The sequence below is a fragment of the Nipponia nippon genome, unplaced genomic scaffold, assembly GCF_047370975.1.
Source record: "Nipponia nippon isolate SJK-2023a ecotype South Korea unplaced genomic scaffold, ASM4737097v1 scaffold_5, whole genome shotgun sequence".
Taxonomy (NCBI): Eukaryota; Metazoa; Chordata; class Aves; order Pelecaniformes; family Threskiornithidae; genus Nipponia; species Nipponia nippon.
In genome coordinates, this window is record NW_028262369.1 from 10,572,242 (window position 1) to 10,589,772 (window position 17,531).

A 17,531-nucleotide genomic window follows, 5' to 3' on the forward strand; every position below is an offset into this window, starting at 1 on the left:
GATGCAAGAGCGGGCAGGCCCTTGGCAGCGCGCCCTGCCCGGCGGCGGCTGTGGGAGCTCCCCCTGCCTCGGGGAGAGCCTCGTCCTCTCCGGTTAGCTTCTTTTTACATGCACTTATAAAAATTCATTATAATTAAGTTCCCAATTAGTGTCGTGAGCTTCTCGCTCAGTGGCAGCTCGTGTGGTGCCTTTTTGTGAGCCGGGGTTGTGTTGAAGCTGTGTGGGTTCGTCTGTGGTTTTGATCTTTTGGTAAAGGGGCATATACTGAGACCTGCGTTCATTCGTCTGACTGTTCTTTTCCAGAATCGGATGTGCCGGCGGAGCTACGAGTTGCAAACGGGTCGCAAAAGTTTGTGAATTTCACTTCGACCATCCAAAACCAGCTTCTGCTTGTGTCGCTGCTGGAGCATCTCTGCCACATGTACACACACAACCCCGTTCATTCGAGGTGTTTGTTCCGAAGTTAGTAAGAGTAGTTCTTTCCTGTCTCTTAAACTGCCTTACTGCAATATATACCAGATTCTTCTGTGCAGAATTACAGTGTAATATCAATACAAAGCTGTAGGTCTCATCCCACTGGGACAAGAGTAATTCTGAGAAGAGGATGAATACCCTGAATCAACTTAATTGGGGATGAGGACCTGCCTTATTTTTGAAAACAGTAACAGAATATTGTTGTAGATGCAAGGATCAGACAGTTCTCTTCCAGCTAAATCGTGTGAGTTGCATCATGAGAAGGGTAGCAGGGTAAACTATCTAACTGTTAAATCTGATCTAAAAACACAGATAGAAGAGGAATTTAATAAAAATGTCTATCAAGAAATAGCTGTAGCATAGTCTTCACTAAATCTTTCAAAATTATGGTCTGTGAAAATCAGTAAATAACTCTGTAAGTCCTTTATTTTCCCCTAAAGTCCTTTGATATAATTCAAGGACCTCGCATTTTTAGGTGTGAAATGTTTCTTTTGAAATCTATCTTTTTGGTATGTGACTTATCTTAGGTATTTTGTTCATTTAGGCACATACTTAATGCATTTGAGAAACAATCTCCAAGATTTTTCTCCTTATTATACATGATTGTAGGAAATAAAATCTAATATATTGCTCGTACTTAAAATTGAAGCCATTTATAGCATCCAGTAACAACAGTGCAGATAACTGTCACTTTTTTGTTCTTGAAGTCTGATGTAGATGTTTGGCCCTGGGTCTTACTATTATCTCTATCAAAACCAAAAATGTCAGGGGAAAAAAAAACCAAACAAATTTCCTCCTTTTGGGAGAGGAACAGAAAAAAAAACCCAACCTGAGCATCTTTCAAAATATGTAGCTGCTTGGCTTCCCGGTGTACTTATATGGAAAATGACGTTCCTCCATTGGTATAGTTTAAGCCAGTTTCCCAAGTGGAATAAACCTGATGAATAAAAGAAAAACATATTGCAGTAATCCTATCCATTTTGTGCTTTTGGCTGGTATATTCTTGTTGGCACAGGTGGGTTTTTCCCACTTTTCTGGGGTGTGTAGCTGTGTCCATAAGGCTTGTGTAGCAAAATTCCTGATTTCTTATAGGCTCGCTTTCAATAAATTCTGTCTCCTTTAAAAGATAAAGTAATAGGCTGATTTTTTAAATACTAGTACCAAACATCTTTAAAAAACAAACAAACAAACAAAAACCTTACGAGCAAGTTTGTTTTAAGACCTTGGAACTCCTAAAACTTTTAAGTATGTTTTTGTAGCATCCTCACACTTGCACCCATCTCCAGCATTTGTTAGGTTCTTATCTGCCACGGCATTGTTTTACTCCAACTGAAAAAGATGTGGTGCTTTGGGGGGGGATGGAAGGGAGTGACTTCATTCTTTACTATGAGTATGTGCACAAAAGTGTGAGTTTGTATGTGAATTAGAAAATCTTGACCTTGCCACTTTATATTATAAACATGTCCTCATAATTGTGAACATGCTTTGAATTTCTCTTTTCACTGGTCAAAATTAGTCCAAGAGTAACGAGCCAGTGAATGGGTGGATGTTTGTATAATTCCTCTGCTGAGATAAGGAAGAAGAGGAGATGCAGTTGTGACCATGAAGGGCATGGCAAATAACTTTATTATGCAAAGGGATTCCCACAGAGCAGCTCTAGTTTGGATTTAATTAGTTTTTATTGCTAAGAGTATGGGAAAAGGCATTAGAGTAGGAGTGACTGTTCATTTTTTTCAGATGCACTATCTTTCCAATAAAGTTTCTAATTTAAAAAACAACTGTTTACATGGTCTTATTGGTAGGCTTTATTTAATGTGACCTTTCTCTGTTCCTTTGTGCAGTACTTCGTCAGGCTTTCACAAGAACAGGGTTGCTCTCCCCTTTTGCCTTCTGTGATGAATTTAGTACTGTAAGACTGCAGCATAATAGAGCCATTACTGAACTAATGAAAGCAGCTAATCGACAAATACTTAATGGGGTAAGCTTTGTTAAATTTCTTTGGCAACCTCTGCATTAAGGAATTAACACATCATTGCATCCAAAGAAGCTTTTGTTTGGGGGTTCTTATAATATTGGATTGGGTCTTTTTAATAATTATACAAAATGGTACTCCTATTCTACCTTAGCTGTTTGGGATGGCATGTTCTGGTTCTGTAGGTGCAAACCAAAGCTTTTGAAGCCAGCAATATTTTGTTGCTTATTGAATAATAAAGAAAAAGTAAAAAAAAAAAACCTTTATAAACACAGGCAAGGTGTTTTATGTGTCGCTACAGCTTTTTTCAACAATGGACAGACATCCATTTTCAAGTTTTAACTGTTCCAGTTGATTATGTTAACACCCTTGTATTTATACTAGTGGAGAGCATAATTTGTATACTGCGTAATGTGCTTCAGGCTGAATCAGACCAGTTTGCTTATCTCGCTGCTTGAACTAAGCTAGTTAATTTTGTCTTAAGCACATTTTAGAGCCCTCATTTTATCCTGTTTGCCAGCAGAACTCTAAAAGGGCAGTAATCTCTCCAGCAGAGATGTTAGCAGATTACTGGTGGGATAATAATACTTTAATTTGGTGAAGCAATCTGCAGAATGTGCGTGGCTATCAATAACTGCATTTTCTTCTAAGAGCATAGTTGTAGTCTCTACTTTGCTTAAGCTGTCCGTGCCAGTGGCATGGTAGACCTGTTATTCTGTATGGCATGTTTTTATGTTGGATTTTGTTGTTTTATAGGAACTTGATAATGGAGATTCTCATGCAATTGGGTATGTATTCAAAGCATTTAGAAATATTAAACCTAACTCCCTCCCTGAAGTTCTGTGCTCTATTCTGAATTTAATTAATACTGCATTTCATATTTTGGCTCTGAAACATAGAAAAAAAGTGAAAATTTCTCCAAAATCTCAAAACGATCTGGTGGAAATTCCTTCTTCAGTACAACTCTCACGGTTAGTGCCACCATTGAGGAAAACAAGATTTAGTAGGCATAAACTTAAAGAAATCATCTTAATACTTCTGTTAACACAGTGTGGTTTTTGTAGCACCTGTGCATGCTGTTGCAGTCTGCTGGTTTTCAGTATTCGCTGTGATAATGTCAAAATATTTTCTTCTTCTTTTCATAATGTAAATAGTATTTCTAGATTGCATACACCCGTAGCCTGTATAATACCTTACTTATAAGTTGTAGTTTAGTTTAATGCAGCTTAACTCTTTTGATTAGGGAAAAAGAAGTTCTCTCTGAAGCACAGACTTCACGATATTTGAATGAATTTGATGAAGTTGCAAGGCTAGGAAAAGGAGGATATGGTAAAGTATACAAGGTATTCTTTACTTTCCATTTATAAGTGATCAGTTTAAATTTCAAAGAAAAACAAAATAGAGTTACTGTTTTGGCTGTTTTGTTTATTTTTCTAATGAAGAAACAAAACCACTAATTTTCCAATAGAACAGGTGCAAACCTGCGCATGTGAAGGATGTTGGCATTTCATTTCAAAAGATGCTCAGTTGTGATTTCACCCCAATGTTCCAGTTGTGGCTGCTTGAAAAACAGCAGCCTTAATGTGAATGTAAAATGTCCAACCCAATGTTGAATTCTGTTAAATACTTGTAGCATATGGCCAGCTTAAGGTTCTCCACGTGGTATGTGCCATATGTAAATCACAGCTGTGGTCTCACAGATTTATTGAGAACCTCTTTAAGCAGTTATCAGGGCCTATCAGCACTTTTTATTGATGGAAAGATAGCTGTAAAGCTATAGATTTCACAAAGATTGAATTATATGTTCGCAGTCCTGAAAGAAGGCAAAAGTGGAGTATCCTTATCTTAGACAGCTGGGGCCTAATCCCAGTTTCATTCTCTTATACGGGTGAGGGATTATCTGAATGGAGTGCAGAAATTAATTTTTAGAAAATAGTTGGTTCTAAAGAATTTAATAATTCATTAATCTAAGCACATTAACATCTAATTTTGTCCTATTGCAATTGTTTTCAGGTCAGAAACAAGTTAGATGGGCAGTTCTATGCTATTAAAAAAATTAACATTAAGAAGGCTACAAGAAGAGATTGCATGAAGGTATTCTTTTTCCTGTGTTTCATTTCTGTTTTAACACTCTGTCTGCTCTAGCTGATTCTGATTTAATTTAGCAATGCAGTTAATATTTCCCAAAACATCAAAAATGTTAATAACGTTTTTTTATGCATCCTGAGTTTCTGAAGATTTGACCCTGTCAATACCTAGTAGAAAAAAGTAAATGAAAGGTATTTAAATCCATTAAAAGAATCATATTATTAACTTGAATTTGATCATCTCTGCAACTATGAAAATCATAATTTGTTTTAAAGTTTCCAGTTTTTCTCCTTTACTGTAATAATTTTATCTGTTCTTTCTCTGTCAGAAACTGTTACTTTTTGTTATCTTTTGGGCTTACTAAGCACTCAGAATAAATGGCAGTCACACTGTTTCTTTTTGGTCTTTTTAGGTGCTACGAGAAGTTAAAGTGCTGGCTGGGCTGCAGCATCCTAATATTGTAGGCTATCACACTGCTTGGATGGAACAAGTTCAAACAGTACGCCCGAAAGGAAAGTACAGCGTCTTGTGTAATTCTTGCTTGCATCCTGCTTATAACCTCTGTACTATTATTTGCAGGAGAGTGTTACTTCTCTGATAAAATAACTATTTTTTTCCCCTCCTTAAAACAACCCAAAAAAAGCAAACTACAGGTGACCACCAGGTCTTTGTGTCTCTCTGTGCACTTCAATCTCTTGCCTCGTAACTTACCTGTTACTTAATGATGAATTTGGAACTGTGGCAGTATTAGCTTCACTTCTGGTAATATATGAGGAGAATTTTAAAGTTGTGTGAGGTTCAGTGGAATTCAATGAAAACCTTTAAACGTAAAAAGTAGTCAGTTGACAAGGAGAAGAATGAATACTGGGGAATGAGCCACTTCAGGTATTGGGGGAAAAGTGATGAATAGGAGAAAAAAACCCACAAATTTGCTACCATGTTTGGAAATCTCAGAGTTGTAGCAAATCTAGAATAAGTCTCCCACTATGCTTCTCTTCCTATCTGGAAAATACTTTAGAAAAACTGAAAGAACCTGGAAATAAATACTTTAGTGTTTAAAAAAAAAAAAAAAAAGATTCCCTCTTATTTTGCTTTCCATGGCAGAGTTTTTAAATTTGATGAATTGCATTTCATAGTTCTGCAGTGACAGAGCAATCTGTTTTTTTGTGTATCAGCTACTGTCTGTAACTGTTGGGAATTTTTCTACTTTTATGTTCATTTTACACCTTCTTCCCTGCCCCTCTTTTTTTCTCTTCAGTTCCTCTGTTCTTGGCTCTTCCCACACTTTGGTCCCTTTGTAACCCTAATCCGTGGGTCCCTTTCTTTCTTGTCCTTTTCTGGAATGCCTTTAGCAGTTAAATCTTTTGATCCTCTCTTAGTGGGAGGTTTGCTTATGCTCTATATAACTTTATTGCTTTCCAAGTCAGTGACTTGATGCCCAGTCAGCTGTAAGCACAAAAGAAAATGCATAATGCATAGGAAGTTGACAGTATAGTAAAACAGATGAGACTTTTAAACCGATGATACAGAGAATCTTGAAGGATGCAACTTTTTAGCACTAGGAGTACTTCACAGGTATTTAATGGTGATGATGTAAGTACATAACTAGATCTGTAGGTAGGTCCTGTGGTACTTAATAGTTTTCCTTGGCTTACAAGATTGGTGTTTCGCATTTGCTTCTGTGTGCTAAAACAAACTGCTTTTTCACATAAATATGCAATTTTAATGAAAATTAATCAAAATATCAAGTGTCTTCAAAACAGCAGCAGGGTGATGCAAAGGATGGTGCCTTGTGGAGTTGCTTCTTTAACCGTGTATTATCATATACGTTATAAGCCCTAATTATGAACAGGCTAACTTCTTAAAGTTGAAATCTAGGTGAATATCTAAGGAGCCCAGTACAACCCTTTGAGTGACCTCGTACAATGTGTATTTTCTTTTCATTTAAAGAAAAATGAAAAACATATTAGGGTTGCTTCTTAGTAGACTAACAAGCACCTTTTACAGCAGCAGAAACAGAGAAAAAGGTATCTACAGGGTAATGAAGTTAAATTCAGTAAGATGCTGTAGCTTAAATGTTAATTTATAGTAAGTATATGCATGTTTTGTTTTGTAAAATACCATGTTTATCTTTTCATCCAATAGATAAAACAATAATGGAGTTGCAGCCATTATCTTTGGAGCAAGAGAGTAGCAAGTAAGTATTATAAATCTCAATGATAACATTTATTTGGCTTTAACATAAGGCTTCTTTAAAATAACGTTAAAAGAGTACATCATTTGGCATGTATTGCACAAGTGCTTTTTGCTTCCAAATTATAACCAAAAAAAGTCTTAATTATCCTTGTCATTGTTTCTCTTCTTGTTGCTTAAGCTGAAGAATATTACTGGATGCTTCTTCCTTCTTTGGATCTCTCAGTTTCTGAGTGCCTGAATGTAATACTGGGCTTCAAATTTATACTCAAAAGTTCTGTGCCAGTCAGCAACACTGATTAGTACTGTGGAGTCTTATTAAAGTGATGAGGCCACCTGTTCCTCGGAAGTGTTGATTAGCCCTTTCAATAAGGAGATGGAGCCCTATGAGAAATAGAGTGTAACTTCCTAAGTTGAAAGGAATGGAGATGCATCATATTTGTGTCCAGTGAATGCTGTGACCTAGGACTGTGTGTATCTATGAGCTGTCTGGATCAGCCATCAGAAATCCCTGCTGGGGGAAGGTATTAAAGGTATTAGGCTGGAGCCTACACTGCCAGTTATGTAACCCTAAAGTTTTATACGGGGAAGCAGCTGAACTCTTACTCTGGAATGCGGTTTGCAGTTGGAAAAAAAAAAAAGTTTTCAGAGTGGTGTATCACAGATAGATGGCATAAAACTGTGTACATATCTTGATTTCTCTCCCTTACTTTATTATTTTCAGTGATTGCTGTCACATTCAGAGTGTGGGAAGTGGTAGTTCAATTATCTTTGCTGACCTTACTTCACAAGAAGAGAAGTCCTGTGACAGTACCCGTCTTAGAAATCTGGGTAGTGAATCAGTGCACAATATGGACATAAGGAATGATTTTACAAACAGCAATAGTAAAGAGCGTATGAAACCAAATAAATGTGAATTATCCATAGAATTACCAGAAGACTCTGTAAGTAGTGTTAGCAGTAGATCAACTGATGTGAAAAATCATTCAGCATGGAGACCTCATTCTAGTCTGGATCAAGATGCTAGCACTGGAAGTCAGTCTTGCACTGAAGAATGCTCCAAGAATGATGTAGCTCTCTGTGGAGAGTTTGAGGTAAATACAGTTCTCTTTAAATATAATTAACTGCTGTCTAATTTAATGATGTTTGTAAAGTAGAGCTTGGTAGACAGAGGACCGATTTATACTGATAAATTTTAAAAAATGAAATGACTGCAATTAGAGCCAAAAATACAGCCAATTTTTACTTAAGTGTGTAAAACCATTACAAGGAAGCTGACCAAAGGAGCTGGCAAAACTCGGAATACAAGAAAGTTTCTGTGTGTTAGTCATCTTGGGTCCTTTCAAAGTACCTACATGAATAAAAAGTACTACTCCTGCATAAAAAAAAATCATCAAACTTGAAAATCTTCAGCATTCAATAATGATGGCTAATTCAGATATTATTGATTAAAGTGTCTAGGTATGTATTGTGGTGCCTATACAGTGGAGGATTACATGTGAAAAAGAGAGAAGCAGAGTTCCCTCTTGCAAGATGTCCAACATTTTAAAGGTGTTTGCTTGAGTTGTCCAGGTTATCAAATGAAGTAGTACATTATCAGAAACTGAGTACAAAGTTACATATTCATATTAATAAATCATAAAATTCCATATCAAGAGGTTGATTTTTTTTGCTATTTTATATTAATTTACATTATTTTTGTAAGCCAGAATGAACATCTGTTCAGTATGTCTAGAAGCTTTTAAACTCTAGTTTGAATATTAAGGAATGTAGCTGGCTGTCTTGTTAGCTTTTACCATATAACAATTGTTAAAGTTTGAGGAACAAGCAAAAAAAAACAACGCCAAACTAGATAGCGTTGTTGCATCTGCTTCTTGAATGCAGTAGATTAGTAATACTGTATTTGATGTCATTTTGGTATCTAACTGGTTTTTTTAGTTTAATAAACAAATTTTGTTTTTGTTAGCTTTAAAGAAAATAACTAAGGAAATACTGTTCGTATTACAGTGGCAAAGTCATGGACCATTATCTTTTTGTTAGGTGGAGTATCGTTTGATGCTTCATATACAAATGCAACTGTGTGAAATATCCTTGTGGGATTGGATTGTTGACCGTAATAAAAGATGCAACGAGAGAACAGAGGAAACTTCCAGTAAGATTCATCACTGTCTTAAAAATTTATTTATTCATTATAAGGCAAATATTTCTTTCTTCCTAATCGGAAGTCCACTTGCCTGATTTTTTGTTTTACTTCAGAAGCTTATAATGTGGATTTTCTTCATTAGATTATTTATTCACTTAATAGCAGCTAGTATTGAATCTTTGTATGATAGATGTTGGTAAAAGAGATTTAAGGTCATGAGTTGTAGACAACTCTTCAAAAAAGAATGAATGTATGCCTGAGGCATAGTTGTTACCTGGAGAGATCTGTGCCTGGGCGATACTACTTATTTGGAATAGAGTTTTTTATTGACAGAATCTGCTTTTTCTCAGTAAGCTGTTTAAATAATTGAAATTCTGCTTTGGTAGTAGTCTTGCCACTACAAAATAGAGCTCTTCACAGGCTAGTTTATCTGCTGTGGAAAATATAAACACATCTTTTGTTCCAGACAGGTTACACCATACTTAAAAGCTTTTAAGTTTGTTCTTAACAATCAAAACTCCTACGCAGGCTAATTTGTCATTGGTCTAAAGAATCTAACGTTTACTTTGCTTGAGTGCCCAGAGGAGTTCTCACGCCCTGATGCCAAGTCATCTTCAATAATTGTTGACCTTTGGAAGAACAAGTCTAATGCTCTTAAACCATTAGAGACTTGTTCCTTTCTCTGGGGTGGTTGTATAAAAAAAGCATATGCTTAACAGATTGTAACACATAAACTGTATGATTAATGTTTAATCTTAGTTTTAATCACTATTAAGAGAAATCTGTTGTTCTCTTCAGTCATGGAGTCAGGTTTACCAGCTAACTATCAGCTGACTTCCACTAATCTCTCCTGTAATCACAGTCTTTTAGCTTTCATAAGATAAAAGATGACATTCCTGGTCAGGGAATGACAGAATGACTAGGGCATTTGACCTTGCAAAACACCGTTTTCACACATTTTCACAGGCGGCAGGAGAGGAAAGGTGAATGCTATCATAGGTTAGACATTAAGGAACAGAAACCCAAGTAGGAGTAAGTGGTGGGTGTTCGAAGTGGCAACAGACATCTTAGGGTCATTAGAGTAGGAAGGCAAATGTAGTTTAATAAAATAATAATGTGGGAAATGGTAAAAATAATGAGATGGTAAGTTTATTTAGGACAGCTAAAGCCAGAGGAGATTTGGGAATTTCAGAGGGTAGCACAACAGCAGAAGGATTAAGATCCAAAAAAGGAAGGGTGCAAATCAATTCAGAAAACATGTCATTACGTAAATTAGTATGGTTTTTATCTGGAACTGTATTTTTCTTTCTAATTCAGCACTTACAGGGAAGTAAAGAGTTTGTTAAATTCATCATCAAATACCTATCCGATGGGATTTGGAGGGATCTTTTCAGGCAGACATATGTTCATGTCCCCTGAAGTTTCCTTTTTGGAATTTTTAGGTTAGTGACTTTTTGCTGTTTCAAAAATACTATCTTAGGGGCAGCATGGGAATTTCCATTTTTAAACTATGCTCGTTCTGTTAAAAACTTCTTCCACATCATAAACAAACAGAATTCAACAAGACATACCACCATAAACTTAAATAACTCAGTAAAATTAGCTGAAATAATTTAGGGTTTAAATTGTTTTAAGGTCCATACCATCTTGTCGATGTCCGCTGGACAATGAAAATTTTTCAAGAATTATTGGAAGGAGTATGCTATATCCACAGCATGGGAGTGATGCATCGAGACATTAAAGTAAGTTCATCAAATTATTACATGAGGTTGAAGACAACAAAGATACCTTACATTATGGGAGAATGAAAGCAACTTCATAGTTAAATTTGAGATGACCTGGGCTCTTAAGAATTTAGCTGTGTTACATGTGAAAAAATACGTTGTCTCCTCTATACCAGTATCATATTTTCTTTACTATAAGCATAGTACTCAATTGCCTTGACTTACAAGTGAATTATGATTAAGCTCTGGGAATATTTTCTCCTTTGTGAAGCCATTTTCTTGTCCTAAACAGGGATGGTCAGATTGGTTTTGTTTTGTCTTGGTCTTCCCTTAACCAGGGTAGGACCTAAATTACCTAATTACCTAAAAAAAAAATTCTTTTAGGTAATTATAAAAATGAGCAGAGTCCCTTGACTACACCTCAGTTTGCTAGCAGCATATCAGTTAGCTTTTGAAAATATGTTCAAGTTATAGTTACTTGCTTTTTTTTTAAAAAAAATTCCCTTGGTTGCAAATAATTGCTGTCTTTCAAAATGGTTGCTGTCTCCTCTAAGGGACTGAAATTGTAGGTGATGTTAGTGACTGAATGAAAAGTTTTGCTTTCATTCCTATTAAAAGTAACGAAGAGCAGACTTCAAAAAAAATAACGCTTTGAATGATTAGAATAGGATGCCCTTTTTATGTTCCTGTAAAGTTTTTTTTGGAACTCTAATCATAAGAATAGTTTTGACTTACTGGCTGGCTTAAATGTGAAGCATAGGTAGCTATGTCTTGCTTCCCCTCACTCTCCCCCCCTTAAACTGATCGACTTGAATAGCAAGGAAGTGAACGTGTATTTTCCTGTCTGCTTCCTACAGAGGTTCTCGGCATCTGATACAGTAGCTATATGAGGAAATTAGTGTAAAAATTGTCTTGATTATTAAAACTCCACATGTGGAAACTTGGAACTACTTGAAAACCCACAGTCTTTGTTCTGGGTTAATTTTAATTTTTCTGCCGACTGTTTCAGGGTCAACAGTTTTTCAGTTTGCTTTCCTGTTTAGCATCATCGTGGCCTTAGTGTCTGAAGTTCCTGGTAGTTTATTATAAAGAATTCCACACAGTTACTGGGAGCCTGTTTTTGAGCCAGTGCTCGTTGTTTTCACCATATATTCTTCTAATGGTGATTTTGCAGATATCTTGCAGAGACAGTAATTTCTGTGATAATGTTATAAGAAAGTCTTTCAGCATTTGAAATTCTGAAAACAGGAGTCCATTAGGTGGGTGTGGGTGTCCTTGATTATCTCTTCGCTTCAGTGGATACGAGAAGCCTAGCAACTTGTTCAACAGTGCTGTATCTTTTAAATTTGATCTGCGTTGAAGAAATAAAAGGAGTGGAGATTGCCCATCCCTTGTTAAACTGTTCATGTCTGCTTTGTACTCTTAACAGGAGATCAACTATTTCCTTTCTGCCACCTGAGCAGGCCTCATGAATAGCTGTTTGTCCTTCACGATCTTGGGTATTTACGCTGGCTCCATTACTTAATAGTAAATGGATGCAATCTGTGTTGACACCTAAAATTCTGCTTGCCTTAGATGATGCTGTGCACACTGCAACAGGAAGGGCAGTTCTTCTACAAGTTGGACTGCCAAAGTTAATGTTTGCTCCAGAGGTGATTAAAAGTTGCTGTTACCTCTGCATTTAGTGATGACCATGCAGCTACATGAAGAGGTGTCCAGCCGGACTTGTCGGTGTCCTTTAAGTTAAGATAATACTCAAAAAGAATGGATATAGGTAGAAGGGCATCATCAGACTGTTGGCCTAAATGTAGAAGACCGTCATATTTGTAATTACTCATTTCAGGATTTATCTGATGTTTTACATTTTGCAAGATACAGAGGCACTTTTCTGTATTATGCTGTGAGGTTGGTTGATTTCTCTGAAATTTGTCTGAAATGGATGTCCCAGCTGTAAGTACTAGGCAAATTTAGTAAGAGAAGTTGAAGTGCTATGTAGCCTCTTGTTATTTCTGTAACATAAAACATTGTTTTAATTTAATTTCTTTTTATTAAGATAAAATTACTTAGACTAAAACTTCTAGACTGGTAGGGCATAACATAGTAACAGGTCCCAAAACTTCAGTTGTCAGAACAAATTTTATGAGTTCCATGACCTAACAGAAGCTTGGTCATTAACTTATATTTGTTAACCACAGCTTCTTTGTGCCCAGCAGGAGTGCATAAGATGGTGTTATGCCTTCAGTTCCTCTGTTTCCTAGTTTTATAGCAGGAGAAATGAGTCATCATAGTTCAGCTTCAGGCCAGTGAAGCTCACAGAAGTGTAACCAAGCAGAAGTTCCATCTCATCTGGACATACAGACATCATCTGGCAGTGCTTGGGCCTCTAGATTATAAAATCATAGAATGGTTTGAGTTGGAAGGGACCTTTATATATCATCTAGTCCAACCCCCCTGACATCTTGAACTAGATCAGGTTGCTCAGAGCCCCATCCAACCTGACCTTGACGGTTTCCAGGGATGGGGCGTCTACCACCTCTCCGGGCAACTTGTGCCCGTCAGTGTCTCACCACCATCACTGTAAAAAATGTCATCTTTATATCCAATCCAAATCTACCCTCTTTCAGTTTAAAACTATTGCCCCTTGTCCTGTCACTACTACCCCTGGTAAAAAGTCTCTCTCTGTCTTTTTTTTATAAGCCCTCATTATATATTGAAAGGCCACAGTAAGATCTCCCTGGAGCCTTCTGTTTTCTAGGCTGAAAAACCCCAACTCTCTCAGCCTGTCTTCATAGCAGAGGTATTCTGTACCTCTGATCATTTTCGTAGCCCTCCTCTGGACTCGCTCCAACAGGTCCATGTCTTTCCTGTGCTGAGGGCTCCAGAGCTGGACGCAGTACTCCAGGTGGGGTCTCATGAGAGTGGAGTAGAGGGGAGAAGCTCCTCCCTCGACCCGCTGGCCACGCTTCTTTTTATGCAGCCCAGGAGACAATTGGCTTTCTGGGCTGCAAGAGCACATTGCCAGCTCGTACCTAATTTTTCATCCACGAGTATCCCCAAGTCCTTCTCTGCAGGGCTGTTTGCAGCGTAAGAAGTATATTCAACAATGATTAGTGTTGTGTGTCTGAATCAGGAGATACTACTTCTGATTATGGTTTCTGTTTATATTGAGTAAAACAAAATTCACATTGAAAATTATCAATAGATGTGATTCCGTCATATGTTGTATTAAGTCAGGTATACTGTCATTTGGGGGAAACAAATTTATATGATGGCTTGAACTATATGTAGCATCGTACTTAATAGCCATTTATGGATATTTGACTCATGTGAGTGTTAATTAGCCATCCTGCAGCAATGTCTCCACAGAGTTCAACTGTGCTATGAGTGCAGATGAATGGCCTGAGTTTTGAGTTGCCACCAATAATTTGATGTGATATCACCTATTTCATCTATTGGAAGAAATACTGAATAGTGTTTCATACTCACTTTTCCCATTCCACGTGTGATTTAATAGATCTGTTTTAAACTTAACGGTTTGTCTTCTGTTTTATATTTAGTGATTCCTTGAATAGAAGCCATTCCAAATTTTCAGCATTCGTGTCACCCATCTATGCACAATTTTCCAGTTTTCTTATGTGCTTTTTGAGATAGGAGTCTCAGAACTGCAGACGGTGCTGAAGATGGCAGTGTATTAATTCATACGGTATCACAGTGTTTTCTTCTTTACCTCCCTTTCCCCCGCCAATTGGTAATGTCCAATTTGGTTTATGGACTGCTATTGAGCATTTTTAGAGGTGCCTGTTACCATGCTTAAACGGTAACAGTCAACTCAGGCAGTTGTTACATAGTTAAAATCGGGATTGTTTTTCCCTTCATGTACATTTTCATGTTTATTTGCACTGAATTCCTTTTGTCATTGTAATTCCTGCAAGACCCTTCCACAGTTCCTTGCATTCAGACCTCACCTTGATTTCTCTGAATAATGTAGTACTGCCAGCAAACTTTGTCATCTCGCCAGTCACCCTCCCTTTTCTACCATTTACGTTGTTCAGCATAGTTCTCAGGACAGATTCATACAAGAATCAGTTGATGATACCCTTCACTGTGAAAGCTGACCATTTATCCCTATCCTTTCTTTTATGTCTTTAAACTAGCTATCTGTGTGGGCAACTTCCCTCTTATGTTAATTTTTTAAAAAATGTAAGATTTCTTAATCTAAAAGTATTTTTAATCACAAATGACAATCCTGATCAAATGGTTACCTGGAGGGAGAGCAGGTCTATGAGGTGTAAGGGTCCTGCCAAGCACTCATGTTTCACTGACGGGATGATCAGCTACTGAAGCTTTAGCAGTGCTACTGCCATCTTCATTAGACTTCATATAGCTCTTCATGGTGTGAATTTTGTTTCCTCTGCCCACAGGACAACACAGAGGCAGGCCTACTTTATAACATAACCTCCTTTGGTTATGTTACTCGTAGGCAAGGGAATTGTCATTTTTGTAATGAAAATCCGTAATCAGAAATAGAAGATTTGGAATCAGGCACTTGAACAGTGTCGTTCTTTGAGATGTTGCAGGATGTCTGGTTCTAGAATAGCTTTAAAGTTACCACATTATTCAGTCTAAGAATGAAAAAAAAGGCTTTGGTTGCCTTGGCTTTCTTGCTAGTGCTAATTACTTTTTAGTAGAAAAAAACCTCTGTACTAAGCAATAGTGCTTTCACTTCTCATCCAAATGTACCTAAGCTCAGAAACCTTGTGATATAGACTAAGCAAAACCTGTAATTTCATATTACATTTTCTTTTATCTGGCAAGTATGTCTTTTTTTCTCAATACGTAATGCTAGCATTTCTCCTCCTTAGTGGTCCTAAAGCCAAAATATATGGGTAAAACTATTTCAGTTTTTCCGGTCAGTGCTCTCTACTCAAAGTCTCTTATAATTTTGTTTTTTTTCATAGCAACTTCCCAGAGCCAAGTAGCACGTTGCAGCTGTGCTTACCATATAGAAAAGTATATTTTGTTTTACATTATGTTTAGCCCAAAGATGATATTTAGTCCTCTTTCCTGCTACATCAGTTAGTCTGATTTGCTGTCTGCTCTTGCATGTTCCTGTTAATATTACTGTTCTGCAAATGTCCCATTTTCTGCTGGAAAAAAAAAAAAAGTACTTTATCTTTCCACTAAATCTTTGTTTTTCCTGTTTTGCTTTTCTTCCTTTTTTCTAGGTCCTTCATATGACTATTTTTTTCTCCCTCACTAATGAGTGTTAAATAATTATTATCTTATACCTGTGAAACACTGGATTTTATAGACTTTGAAACAGCTGAAATTTTGTAATTCTTTATGTAGGTATATTTATATTTTATACTGTCTTGTTTTGTAGCCCAGAAATATCTTCCTACATGGATCAGATCATCATGTAAAAATAGGGGACTTTGGATTAGCCTGCAAAGACCTTCTTTGGGATGATGCAGACCAGTGGTTTAAGACAGAAAGGATAAATGGTAAGAGAAAAAAGCTTAGTGGGGTTTCTATGATCTTAAAACCATTAAATTCTGAAGTGAAATGGTAACAATGTAACACTAGCTGAGTAAGTCTAAATTGCCTTTTTAAAGGCCTGACGCATACTTCAGGCGTGGGGACTTGCCTCTATGCCTCACCAGAACAACTGCAGGGATCTCACTACGATTTCAAGGTAGGGAGTATTTTTTTTCCTGTTAACACATGATTGATAATAGGAATAAAACGAGCCTTTCAGTAGGTAAATACATAATATTTGGTAAATACATAAATATTTCTCCTACTGTTACTCCTAACGGTTTTGTTGAAATATGGATTTCAACTTTGCTTTCTAGTTTGCTACTAATGCAAAACATTATTTGCGTTTCTAAGATCATCTTGAGGAATCTATATACAACTGAATTTGTTCCTTCAGTAGTGTCATGATACTTTTCAAAGCGTCATGAAACTTCATTGTCGTGAAACTTTTTCATATTGTGAATTTTTAATGAGAAAAAGAAATCTACTAAGTAACTAAAATACCAGTTATCCCAGAACTTTTTCTTCACCCCATTACCAGTCAGACATGTACAGCATGGGTGTTATCCTGCTAGAACTCTTCCAACCGTTTGGAACAGAAATGGAAAGAAGCCAAGTTCTTACACATTTAAGGAATGGCCAAATTCCTCACACTTTCTACAAAAAATGGCCCATTCAAGCCAAGTACGTTAAACTCCTCACCAGTCAGAGATCTACAGAAAGACCAACTGCTGCTCAGCTTCGTGAAAGTGAACTATTTCACAGCACAGAACATGTAAGTTATGCCAATATTATGCCTATTTTTATAGGTCAGAAAAGCTTTCGAAGCTTTTCATCAGCTCTGCAGAATCTTTTTGTCATTTTCCCTTTCCTTGCCACACTTTTTTGTTTGCGGATTAAGTTGTACTATCAAATACGCGAAACAGCTGTGGTGCCGCAGAGCGTGTCTGTAGTGGATTGCAAACACAATTCAAATAGGTTAATAAGGCTTTATCCTTGCCTGTCTATAAATGGAGTAAACTGACTCTCATTTTCAGGTTATTTCTCACCTACAACAGAAGGTGAGACAGCAAGAGGAAGAAATAGAGAAACTGAGAGAGAGAATAAGACTGCTTTCTGAAGAACAAGATGAACATACGAGACTAGGTTCTCCTGTTTAGTTCTTCCTGTACTTAACCTCTATTGTATGCTAAGTTTATATAAAAAGTTTCTTTTTTTTACATAAAAATATTTCAATGCATTATATTCTCCTGTCTGTTCTTTAAAGGTATTCATCTTTTTGTCTTAGTTCAGAAGTCTCCAGTCAACAGAAAGGATTTATGTTGCACTTAGCCTCAGTACAATTTAGCTTGTGTAAATAAGCATTTGTGTTGCAGGGAAAAATACAAGGAAAAATTAA

General features: G+C 36.7%; 2 protein-coding genes across 6 annotated transcripts in view; one reads left to right on the top strand and one right to left on the bottom strand.

The window, feature by feature from the left end:
- EIF2AK1 (eukaryotic translation initiation factor 2 alpha kinase 1) overlaps positions 1-17,372 on the top strand; it is an 18,297-nt gene extending 925 nt beyond the window's left edge. For 2 of the 5 annotated variants that reach the window (XM_087730864.1, XM_087730866.1), the window contains exons 2-16: positions 304-462; positions 2,316-2,452; positions 3,203-3,234; positions 3,346-3,417; positions 3,690-3,789; positions 4,460-4,540; positions 4,947-5,044; positions 6,678-6,731; positions 7,452-7,821; positions 8,768-8,879; positions 10,506-10,612; positions 15,978-16,098; positions 16,210-16,289; positions 16,674-16,907; positions 17,170-17,372. In XM_087730864.1, the coding sequence (XP_087586990.1) occupies positions 304-462; positions 2,316-2,452; positions 3,203-3,234; positions 3,346-3,417; positions 3,690-3,789; positions 4,460-4,540; positions 4,947-5,044; positions 6,678-6,731; positions 7,452-7,821; positions 8,768-8,879; positions 10,506-10,612; positions 15,978-16,098; positions 16,210-16,289; positions 16,674-16,907; positions 17,170-17,292 (1,880 nt within the window). In that variant the 3' untranslated portion in view covers positions 17,293-17,372. Of the gene's footprint in view, positions 1-303; positions 463-2,315; positions 2,453-3,202; positions 3,235-3,345; positions 3,418-3,689; positions 3,790-4,459; positions 4,541-4,946; positions 5,045-6,677; positions 6,732-7,451; positions 7,822-8,767; positions 8,880-10,187; positions 10,427-10,505; positions 10,613-15,977; positions 16,099-16,209; positions 16,290-16,673; positions 16,908-17,169 lie in introns of those variants that run through there. The other 3 variants (XM_087730865.1, XM_009467901.2, XM_087730867.1) reach the window with 2 other exon arrangements.
- On the bottom strand, positions 10,649-14,673 carry ANKRD61 (ankyrin repeat domain 61). The gene is given in 3 exon segments (XM_087733189.1): positions 10,649-12,016; positions 12,018-12,254; positions 12,256-14,673. Coding segments are annotated over 3 exon segments (753 nt in total). The 5' UTR covers positions 12,433-14,673; the 3' UTR covers positions 10,649-11,677.
- Positions 17,373-17,531: the final 159 nt, after the last annotated feature.